The following is a 12,374-nucleotide window of genomic DNA, read 5'->3' as shown; positions in this document are numbered from 1 at the left end:
AAATCAGAGGGACAAAAATTGAAAAAGGTCTTAAATTGCCAATAAGGATGAAAGTTCAGGTAAGACAGAATCACCGAAATGTACCATATTTATTAACAAAAGACAGGAAAAAGAGTTTGCTACTACTCTGAACATAAAAATTTATATGTGCATGTGTGAAAGGAGAGAAAGAGAGAGAAAGAGAATTGTTTCCAACAGGAAAAAGATCTGACTGCTTAAACTGTTATGAAATGATCTAAATAAAAACAAATTAAAAAAATTAAAACTCACCCCACCAACCTTCCTTAATTACACTTGCTATTTCTAGGGAAGGGGAGGGCTCAAAATCTATTTACAGTACTTCTCCACTGACAAACATAATCATCATTTCACATCTGTTGAAGGGGTTCTTGTGGACATATTTCACTTTGGAAGAGAAGAAAAATTCCTGTTGCTAGAGACACCACTCCCACACAGGTACCCTACCTGCACTCTTTCCACTTCTGAAAAATGTCAAATTCCATTGTTTCGGTCTGGTTTGGTGCAAACCTGAATTCAGACACGAGTTCTGGTGTGTGCTCTGGGTGCTCGCACTCTCCCAGCTCAGCTGCAATCAACCAATTGAAAAGTTAAAAACATAAAGATTATGGGATGACCAGAAACATTTAATTCCACAATCTCCACAAAGACAATGATAGTTTGTAAGTTTTTAAGTATGTTGTAGAAGAATGCACTTGTGCCAATGCTGTAAGTTAACACCCCCCAGCCCCGGCAAACTCAAGCTAGATTGTAAGTTAACCGCTTGCCCCCGCAAACGCAAGTCAGAATTTACAGCAAAAGTCAGACAAACACATTTGCAGGAGCAGTGTAAGGTTATGGTACAGAATTCTGACATTCAAGAATGTTAGAACTAAACCAGCTTAACTAAAGCTGCTTCTCTGAATTTTAAAGCATTTAAAGGAAATAAAGTTTCTATTAAAAATCAAAAATCAATGCACTACTGTTTCAGGAGAGGTTACTTTGAAACTTCCTCTCATTGCGATGAGGTCATACTTTTCATTCCAAAACTCTTCCCATTCTGTTGGATGCTCTGTTACATTACTGTTCATGTCAAAACATGAAGGTAATACCTAGTCTCAAGAAACCAGTGACAAAGTTGTGGGGTTTTTTGTTTGTTTTTTTTAAAAAAAACACAGTGGTGGCGTAATATTCTGATTAAGTAATTTTTAAGGAAAGAAATGCTGAAGCATTAACATAATTGAGGTGTCACTTTCGACTTATTTGCTTAGGGCCTGGTATCTTCTCTTCTAGGAGCAGAACACTTGCAAACTCTACTGACCTCAGCAGGAGATGCAAGTTCCGAGCATCTCGGTGACTGACACCCCTAACTGTCTTGTGCCTGTAACATGCTTTGCTCCTGGAACCTCTTGGCTATGCAAAGAAGCTGTAACGTCACTGCCTCGGGACTGTGAGATAAACATCAGTGGCAAATACACTGTACAGCAACACTGTGTGTCACCTGACATATGATGTGATTCCAAACCAGGCCTTTGTCAGTCGGGGTTTCTTGACTACTACTACTACCAAGGAGAAAAAAAAAAAAAAAAAAAAAAAAAAAACAACAAAAAAAACCCCAGGGGAAATTAAATCCCTTGAAGAAAACAAGTTTTCTTGCTTCAGTACAGTTTTATACGCAACAGTTGCAAAAATTTAATTCACTCTCCGTCTTCAAAAATACCTAACACGATAAATTAGAACATAGGAAGTTACATTCAAAATGCAATCTGTTGACTGATACACCTACTAGGTGGTTTTGAGCACTTGAACTTCGCTCAAACATTTAGCATTCCTCAGGATATTAAACAGATCCAGTTCACCGATCTTCATTTCTAAATACTGCCTCACACACATTTTTTCTCTTCAGTGGTAATCTTCCATGGTGAGTTACAGTATTCTTATCTACATGTCTTTAACAGAGATATTATTGCAGCTCTGCTGCTGTTTCACCTAAGTTGGAAGCCTATTTAACACAGATGATGCTAAGAATTACTGATCGTCCAGTCTCCAGTATAAGAGGGAGCTACAACAAACATTAGCAAGGAGGACTTCAGTTTCTTACTTTTCTTCCCCTGAAGTTTTATGTGTGGACAACTATTTAGGAAAAACATGGGAGATTTCTCTATTAGTTCACTGAGAGGGAAGGTGGGGAATGAAGGCTGACTGTGCCGTAAAGAGGATGTGTAAGGGTGAGAAGAACCATGAGCACGTAGGACAAGACACACAGAGAAGCTAGGGCAGAAGTATTAAGTACAAGAAAACATACCACCCTTGTTTCTCAATAGCTGCACTCGCTGTTTATCCACTTACAGGCAAACAATGTCATTATTTTGATCTCTAAGAAACAAGTCTTGACAGTAAGAGCCTGTAAGAGTCTCACGAGCTCCCCACACAGGGTAGAAGGGCAGCAGAAGAAGGGGGAAGCGCGGCTCCGTAGGAGGATGCTCTCCCTAGTGTCTTTCCTGGTGGAATTATGTTCCCTGAATGGCTCAGCAGCACTAATATTTTTCAACACAAGGGCACAGCAGAGGACCCATCTCTTCATTTGCGGTTTTATGACAAAGTATCATGCTTTGGCGTGCCCCTTCTCTGGTCTTTTTCTTTTTTTCTTTTTTTTTTTTTTTGGGGGGGGGGGGGCAGGCAGGGGGACGTGTTACATAACTTTGCTTATATACATTATCTGTGTTCTTTAATAACTGCATAAACTGCGGGACATTTTTAAAAGGAAGTTTCCTAGAAAGTTTTTGAAAACTGCGAAAATATGTTTATCTGTAAATATATTGTTGATTCTTTTACAGAGGGAAAAAAAAAAGTTTGCACTATCCCATGAAGATGTCTTATGATTAGAACTGAAAACTGGAGATCTGAGAAAAAGTTTTCCTTTTGAGTTTAATTAGTAGTTTCAAAAGTATATCTGGTTAAATACGAAAGCCACGCAAGACTCATGAGGTAGTTAACTTATTCTAACAGTGATGATTCAAGTTTGATGACAACCTTTCGGCAGATAATCCCTAAGCAAAGCATACGATTATGTATCTGCTTCACAAGTTACCCCATACTGTAAATCAATGTTATTTGCTACAGAAGTTCCTTCACCGGACTGGCAACAAACCAACAATTTACGTTTGCATGGTGATTCACACAGAATACCAGCCTTGGAAACTGTTGTTTGAAACAAAGAAAGAATTACTGTAACAGAACAACTTCCTTGAAAAAGAAAATATATGAAGTTTAAAGCTGTCCTGTCAAGAGAAAAGGCTTTTCTTTCAGAGGGCTTAGAGTACCAATTCCTGAATAGCCATTTATAACTTTTTCTTTACTGTTAGGAAAGCCACACTAAGGAGCAAGACTGGATTTTACAGAGTAAATGTAAGCTGCTGAGGGGGGGAATAATCATTTGACATTTCTTTGAACTCTTCTGCTTAATTAAGTTTCCAATGCCAATACAATGTAACAAACATTATACCAAAGAATGCTAATTATAGCATATGTCAGCAAAGATAATAAATTAGTTGCAATAATGAAATAATTTTGGAGAAACTTATTGTGATGATGTCAAAATAGTGGAAAACTGAACTGAAAAAAAAGCAGGAAAGTATAAAAGTATGTTCCCACAGACAGTGTCAAGAAGTGTTAGTTTTGGTACCTAGTTGGAGACATTATAAACATGATGGATAGCTATTGTATTACATTTACACAGTAATCACAGGTGTCAGTTACTACCCAAAATCTTGAGGCATCAACCTATTATTCTTTGCTTGGTTGTCCTTGCTTAGATCAGGGGTGAGGTTACCGGTGTTTTTATCTGTGGAAACGGAGGCAACAAATGAAATAAGGGCTCCAGATTTTCTTCATCTCAAAAAGAAAAATGGAGTTTGCCTGCAGCAGTTCTTTGCACACCTAACAGTCAGAGCTGTGCCAGACTGGCGCAGAAGAATAACCCACTGCCCTTTAGATTTACATCTGTTGCTGTTTGGAACCGACTTCCCAGTTTTGACTGTCAAGTCCATCTAGAATCACTGAGTTATCTCCATTGCTGTGTTAAACTAAGAGATTCTGCCTAAGCACTCCATGTGCCTTGCCAACCACCAGCAGAACAGGAAGAGTATTTTTCATTTCGATTCATTTTGCTGCTGATATGCGTAGAATGGACCAGATCACTGCACTTTCTTTCAGAAAAAAACAAACTTGATTTGGAATTCATTACACAAGTTTCCTTCCCATCTGCAAAACAAACGGCCTGAAATGGAATGAGTATTTATATTAATGTATTTGCAGCAATAAAAAAAACCCCGTTTTTCCTATAATAAACTAATGAAACCTAGTGTCCTAAGGTTGTTGTGTGTTTGGTTTTTTTAAATCTTGTAACCCTGACACAGAAGTACTCTTAGTTCTTACCTTTCTATATAATTTTCTCTTCTGCTATACCTGCCACCCCCTCCCTCCTGCTCTGTAACCATCTCCCATGTGGCTGAAGTAGTAACACTGTGCACACACCACAGCTGCTCCCTCAGTGGGGAACTACTTGGGGTCAGTCTTCCCCGGTCAGCCCCTGGTTTCCCTGAAGCCTTTGTCCATCCATGCCTTTGAGGCTCCTTCCCTTTGGCAAGCATGCCGACATTAGCTCACGTAGTTCAGAAGTTATGAAGGGAACGCAGGAAAGCGATCTCCCTAAAATTCTTCTCCTCAGGTAAAGGCATGGCATTTATACATCATCAGTGAGAAAACATCAGTAACGAAGAGTGAAAAGAAACTAGTATGTGAGTTTTTTAATACATTAAGACAAACCACTTTCAAAAGATTGCATACCTTGAAGACACAGAGCTGCTAGTTCAACAGCAGTTTCATACGGGCATTTCAGTCTTAAAAAAGGAGAAAAAAAGCTATAGAAATTATGTCTTTTTTCTCAGTGAATACTTCTTGCAATAAAGCTGAAAAGTAGTCTGATATAAGAAATGGAAACATTAACTTCCACAAGCTATTAATGATATGAAACATCTACAATTGATTTTTACTTGCATATGATTATTTCCTAATTTGGTACATTCTAATTACTACTAAACATATGATACGCCCCACCATAAAACAAGCTTGAACTAATAGAGAAGACATTAAATAGACTAAGAAACCATTTTTGCTTCAACAGTATATTTTAGAACATAGCATTTTAATTTTTTGGGGGGTTGTAATTTAAAAAAAAAAAAAAAAAAAAAGCAGGTATGAAATTATTGGCCAGAGTGAGACTATAAACACACAAAATATTTTTGCAGGGTTGACCTGTACAGAAGTGTGACACTTCATCATCTTTTCCTCCTCTACTTTACCTACCGTACTGAAAAACATGGTAAGCCCATGTTACATTTTCACGTCATAAAAACCAGGACAGTCTTTGCTCTCTTTATACATGTCCATCACCTGGCCAATGCATCAAAGGTCTTTACCCATTCTATTTGTCAGTAATATAGTCATGATGCACACAAAGTCATGTTATCTCTGTGTTCTAAATGAAAAAAAAAAAATGCACGTGGAACTGTAAATCATGTTTATTATCTGTGCACGAATATCATAAAGAATTAAAAAGATGCAGTTAAAAGTAAAATTTTAAATCACTAAGAGATTAACTATTATAAATACCTTAAATTGTAAGAGCAAAGATGTACTTACTTCCCTGAAAGAATGTCTTGCCGGAGCTGTAATACAAACAGGTACCTGACAAATAAAAATTAGGAAAGTCAAAAGTATGTATAATGTCATCTTTCTAGCCCCAATGGCTGGAAAAATATCCCAATTCATTTTGCAGTCACATTTTCATTAACTTGCTCTTAAAAAAAAGGGGCCTTTGGGATCACTCAGATACACCCTGCAACCTTCACAGTTCCCATAGCTTTCACCAAAATCAAAAAGAAGAGAACATTTTTTACCTACTGGCTGTGTTCAGGACATTTTCCAAAGCCTTGCTGTTTAGAGATGTGCTCTATCTGAGCATACACCACAGCCACCTAAATGTTATTGACACTCCAGTGTTCTCCTGAACTGGGTCTTGCCCAATTCAGTCATGAATTGAACTAGAGAATCTAGAGCCAAAACGCAGATAAAGGCATGAAGACTTCAGGGCTACCTTCTCAAACACAAATACTGAGCATGGGGAAAGTCCAAACTGGGCAAAAAGGAAAAGCTCAGACTGAATTTTCACTTAAAATAGCAGAAATGTTCTGAATAAAAGCAATCTGAATTCCACACAGCCCACGCACTTATTTAGGAGGCCACGTAGGAATTTACAGCCTTCAAACTAGCAGTATTTAAAGCTGTTGCTAATCTTCAGTTCTAGGCATGCTTCACATTTCACAGCCACTCAAGAGTTGGGGTTTGCAGCATGCAGAAGTGCCCTAGGTCCTGAAGAGTTCTGTACAGGACAGGATGGCAGAGGCAGGCTCTGCACAATGCAGGGTGAGGCTTGCAACAATGAGTGACTCGAGAAAAGAAAGCATGAAGCACTACTGAGTCAACCTAGTAAAGGCAAACATCAACTTCTCCTATCTTTACAAAGGATGCTATGAAGACCAAGTGTTTTTCATCACAGAGGATGTGCTGTGAATGTGGTGAAGGATGAGTTGTTGGAATCAGACAGGAAAACAGATATGAAAAGGAAGATTAAAAACACTTCTCATAGATACACTAAAGCAGAATCAGATTTATCCATGCTAGCTCTGTGTCACATCTCTGATTCACCTACTTAGCTAATACCTGACTTGCCACACAAACCTGGGTATCTGCATGTATAGATTAAGGGCAGACAAGTATATTTCCTGTTCTTACTGTTTTCCCCTAATGATGCACAACCCTCTGAACTCTTCTAAATCTGCAAGAAAAATCTGGGCAGTGCTTCTGTCAGCGTCAGCTGGCCTGTGCAGGGCTGCAGCTCTGCTCTGGTTGGGATGGCTTACTCTTACTCCTTTTCTGCACGCAGACTGACAAGCATTGCCATCTCAATTGTTGATATTCCAAATCAGCAAAATACCTTAGAAAATTCTCCACAACACACATGTACAGACATGTACATTCCTCTGTTGTTTTTCTAACTAAACTAACTAATCCCATAAAAGTGAGAGAAGATGTCTTCCAAAATGCACTGGATTTCAACTGTGTTTTTAAATTGGAAAAAGGTAGAGTGGGTGAAGGGTTTCAACGCTTCCCCATTACTGTGCTAATTATGAGAGTGTGATGTTTACAGCTTCAGTAGAAACTGGAGTCTAGTAGAAAACGGGTCTCCACAAGGAATTTCAAACACCCCCCAAAAACCAGGCCAGTTCATGGTTACTGTTAATGATCATTTTTCTTCCTCCTCTTACTCCCATTCGATGTCCCCTTGGAATAATTCTGAGTATATAGTTGCTAATCCTCACTTTTTACTCAACGAGCTACCTGGAAAACATGATCCAGCCAGCATAAAGATTCTTAAGAATCCAGCAACATTCAAAATTACCTTCCCCAATAAAACAGGAAAATGCAACTATTTGTTCACTGTAAAATCAATTTCCAGCTCATTTTCATTTTCTTTGCATAGTTTCACAGTGGTCTTCTGTCAAGCTTATAATTAAAAAAAAAATTGTTCGTAACGCTGACAATTTAGCTGACTCAAGTGTTTTTCTAATTAAAATAGTCTTCTGAAATGTCACCTTTCAGCAATAGTTAGATCACAAAACATCAGAGGTTAATACTTACAGAGGAAATGTCTTACTTGATCACAGCAATGATCACATAGCTCAGAAACCCACATCTCGCAGTGACTAGGATCATATACTTCAGAGGATTAAGCAAGAAATCTTGTGGTAGACAGTAATGGAATAATTTGACCACAGAGGGAATGTAATACTTGTCTAACATCACCCTGATGTATGAAGACTTACATCCATTTTCAGAAAATATATATTATTCCTACTAATTTAACTGCATTTTCTCATTAGAGAATCCCCCAAATCATCCAGGTTTTTGGATCCTCTAAGATCTTATACTCAATTACATAAGCGGCAGGGAGTTCTATAGGTTAATTATACATTGTCTGGCAATATGCCCTTTTATTGAATTAACACTGCTGCACTAAACTGATAATGGATATTAAAGCCTCCATGTCAGTATCATAAGGTGGTGACAATTAGCTCTTTGATCTTGTCTTGGGCAGTGAAAAAAAAAATACATGGTCAACACAGCAGATGGGAGACAGTAGATGTATGCCTGCAGGCATAAGTTTAATGTAAACATCACGTGCACACGAACTACAACAACCAACAATCTTTAAACATCTTAGGCTGACTGGGAGTACGCTGATTATTGCCAACCAAATTAGAAGACATAGAAAATGCCCTATGGTGAGAAACAGAACAACAAAAAAAGATAAAATAACATTAAGATAGATGATTACTATACAAAGACAGAGTTGGCAGGTACAAAAGTCAACCCTTTTCCTGCAGCTGCTCTTTTCCCAGTTTTCAGAATGTTCGCTAGGTCACACCAGGGTGCTATGAACCCAGCAAGATATAGTCCTCACAGCCCAGAAAACAGCCCACCAGAATGAAACAAAAGACCTCCAGGTATTCTAAGGTGGCTTGATACAATGCAGTCCTTGCATCTTTTGCACCACAGAGAACTCATAGCGAAGTGGAAGAGATTCAACCAACCAACCAAGAACTCAAGCTGTCTATTCCCACAATTCTGTGGCCTTCATACCATTATTAAGTCACCCCCAAGTCTCAGAGCAAGTGGGACAATGCAGAGCACTGGCATTTTAGCAGGGCACGATGGAAATTCCTCCCAGAGGTACAGCAGGTATCGCTGGTGTAAGGAGCAGCTGTGTCCCAGCTGCAGCTCTCCCCACCCAACGCTGCCTTTCTTTGCTAACTTCAAAGCACCAGAACACAGCATCTCCTATAGACTAAAACACTTGGGAGAGGCCCATGAATGGTTTCTGGCAGCAAATAAAAAAGGTTATGTTTCTCTGACAGTAGGAAAACACCTAAGTCAGACAAAATGACCAGTCTTAGTAAGACAGCTCAAATCACCTGCTTACAGCACCCCCATGTACCTTAGATGTCGTATTTACCCCTCTGCCAGTCACCCAGTTAACCATTCATAGTTCCTACCTTGTAAACTCCTCATGAAGGTTGTTCGGTTCTGATGAATAGTACTTAATTCGAAAATGCAGTGTGTACGGAGGTCCAACTGTATATGCAGAGATTTTAAATGGGGGAAAAAAAAGTTTACACTAGTTGCGGTTCTGCTAAGGCAGAACAACAGCCACCACCCCACAACCCAAGAAACCCCAAATTAAGTACATTTTTCAAATTCTTCAGAGAAGCAAATATTTCATGTTTTTAAATTAAAAAATGCATGAAAAAAAGATTAGATGATTACCATACTTTATGATACTCTAATCATTAGATTAATCAAGCAATAGTCCATTTGGCAAACACATTTTTGTTAGAAGCCCCACAGCATCCTGTGAATGACAGCAAGTTCCAGGTACGCTGCCTGTTGCTGGGGGCAGGGAGATATGGAAGGGAGAGGGTGATGCTTCTTGTTACCAGGCACAAACACAACTCCAAAAAACTCCCACCCAATAGATAGGCTTTGAATTGATACACGCAAATGAGAAAAGGTGACATAATAAGGTGAAAGTCCTGACGAGGACTCTGGAAGGCACCCATGGACACAGAAATCTAACAAATTCCAGGAAGCGGAGTTGTAAGAATTGTTATTTGCTAATGGCAGAAGGTGAACGCTACGTCTGACTTTCTCTGTAACACAGATAATAAAATGTTACCCAGCTATGATGAGACTGTGACCAACGCATCCTTATCTGCCTAATCTTCACTTTCCGGACTAACAGCCTGCTGGTATATTAAATGCTGGAAAAAATGACTCTTTCTCACACCTTTGTAAGGTCTTCTGTAACACAGCACCAACACAGTATATATGTGCCTATTAATGATTCATTCTATTAAACAATATGCAGCCAAAACTCTAACAATTAGAGCTTTGATGTTGGCTCCAACAATAGCTCCTAGAAGACAGGTTGTAAGTACCCTAGGCTGACAGTTAGGCACCACTGGTAAGGTCTGCATCAGCAAGATAATGACTCTTACCTGCTCACTGCTGGGGGGGGGGGGGGGGGGGGAAGAGCAGTGAGCAACATCCATCATGAAAGAGGAACTCTTCTCAAAGCACCTGCTGAATGTAAAGTGTCCTGTTGTGAGACAGACCTTTACAACACTCATCAGATTGCTTCCCTCTTCAGCATTCCTCAGGGAAGGGCTTGGCCAATTTCTTTTAAAACAGGCCCTTCACACATTAAACACAGACAAACCAGTGCAACTAAACTTGTTGAAGGTGCCACAGAACCGTTGATTTTCCACATTTTAAGACAGATCAAGAAAAGGACAAAGCTATCGCAGAAAGCGCACCTGCAAATCACTTAGTGACTTGAGGTAGTCTGTGACGTGATGAAAAGGTGAGAGAAAGCCAACCACCAAAACCTTACCCATAGCAGCTATCTTTACCATCTATTCTAGCAGACTGATGCCAACACACCATGGGGTAAAAGCAAAGTGTCCTAAGGATCTTTGAAGAACTCCACCATTTGCAAAATTCATCTAGATATTTGGATACTTATCAGAAAGAAAAACAAAGCACCACTGAAGCAATCAATCAAGACCCATCTCTGTGAGGTCCTGCAAGGGGGTCAACAATTTCCTCACAAAATGCTGTATTTTAATCTCACAGAAGCGATATTATCAGTAGGCATATTGCTGTTGCCAACTGCAGTACATTAACAAAACACCGTTAGTGCTGATGCTGTACTGTATCCAAGCCTGCAACCAGATTATTAGAGATCCAGGAGCAACGTGCCTGCCTTAGCCGATCACAACAAAAAACTCATCGGCCAAACCCATCCCCTCCACCCAAAACTCCCTTTGATGAAACAGCAGGTATTTCGGCTAGTTTTACTCATAATATACAAAAAAAAAAAAGAGGTTAACTGTTACTCAATAAAATATTTGCCATTTTCTCTTTGGGGAAAAAAAAAGAAAAAAGAAAAAAAAAAAGAACAGGAAATCTGTTCTGGATCAGAAGCAGTGACAGAAACAGCAATCTGTGTCCAGGCAACCTGATTTCACAGATCAGGCTGACATTACCTGGCAACCTACTCTGCCTCAGACAAACAGCACATGTTTAACGAGGGCTACTGAAAGCTGGTCTATTGCTTATAAATGCTCTTGCATTTAGACATGTTACAGTCAGCCAATTAGCCATTAAATTAACTCTATTTCCTAAGAAATATTTATTCCATTAAAGACCATATTTAAACATTCACAATCACATTCAAATACTTTAAGTTCAAATTCTTAAGGAAGTAACAAAATAGGCAGACATGGTACTTACTTTTTATTTGCTTCTTAATGAATTTTGAATGGTCCAACCAGTGCTAAAAAAGAAAATCCACACTTAAAAGCAGTTCCATTTCAAGATTTTGTTGACACAATAAGCTAATTACAGTAAAACTTAACAGATAAAAATCTCTTAGAAGGAAATATTGCCATATTTATTTGCTAAACTTCTACACATTTGCAAAAGTATTTATTTGCATATTTACCAGCTTACCTTCTTTTATGGGGGAAAGCCTGACTAAAAAAAAAAAACAAAAACAAACGCACCAGCACTGCCAGAGAAGTTTCACTTTTCCAGAGAGGAAACCTCAAAATCCAAAGCCACAAAGCAGCGTGTAAGGAAAATACCCTTTTGTCCCTCAGTTTAATTGTTGCCCAAGTGCCCCTGAGGACAGCAGGCCAAACCCCTGGGTTTCAGTCTCCTTCAAACTCCCCTGTTTGATGGAGAACCTCCAGAACCTGTACTGTCCTGCCTTCCTTTGCTCCATAGCCAAGTTTTTTCAAGATAAGGATGAAGACTTAACCCCCACTAAAGGCATTTTTTGAAACATTGATGCATACCTTCCCTCCTCTTTTTAAACTAATGGCAAAAGATCTTGAATAGATGCAACTATGATGACAAAAAAGTATGCTTCCCAGCAAAGTTCGTGCAGTCTCTCATCAATGCAAGCTGCATCCACAGAAGTGTAGCAATAAACATTCTCTGGTGTAAATTTAGCTTAAATCTTTGACTGTCTCAGCGCAACGTCCTACACAAGGCTGCGATCTGATGTGAAGCAACCCCATGTAAATGCTCCTGTCGCACAAGGTAATAAACCAGCATTTGGACTTCCTTGAGATAAATGTTTTTCTATTTTTATGTATATATTTATTTCACAATAATAAACTAGGTACTAT

The 12,374-nt window shown here is 39.0% G+C and overlaps 1 protein-coding gene across 2 annotated transcripts in view; it reads right to left on the bottom strand.

Annotated features, from left to right (window-relative positions):
* Nucleotides 1-12,374, bottom strand: part of EPB41L4B (erythrocyte membrane protein band 4.1 like 4B) — a 174,140-nt gene that overhangs the window by 97,835 nt on the left and 63,931 nt on the right. For both annotated transcript variants that reach the window (XM_049830427.1, XM_049830426.1), the window contains exons 3-7: nt 11,473-11,515; nt 9,174-9,252; nt 5,701-5,745; nt 4,846-4,898; nt 466-586 (exon numbers count right to left, since the gene is read on the bottom strand). In XM_049830427.1, the coding sequence (XP_049686384.1) occupies nt 466-586; nt 4,846-4,898; nt 5,701-5,745; nt 9,174-9,252; nt 11,473-11,515 (341 nt within the window). The remainder of the gene's footprint in view (nt 1-465; nt 587-4,845; nt 4,899-5,700; nt 5,746-9,173; nt 9,253-11,472; nt 11,516-12,374) is intronic.

Source organism: Accipiter gentilis, chromosome 27 (assembly GCF_929443795.1).
Source record: "Accipiter gentilis chromosome 27, bAccGen1.1, whole genome shotgun sequence".
Lineage (NCBI taxonomy): Eukaryota > Metazoa > Chordata > Aves > Accipitriformes > Accipitridae > Astur > Astur gentilis.
This window is presented reverse-complemented; position numbering and strand designations above follow the sequence as displayed.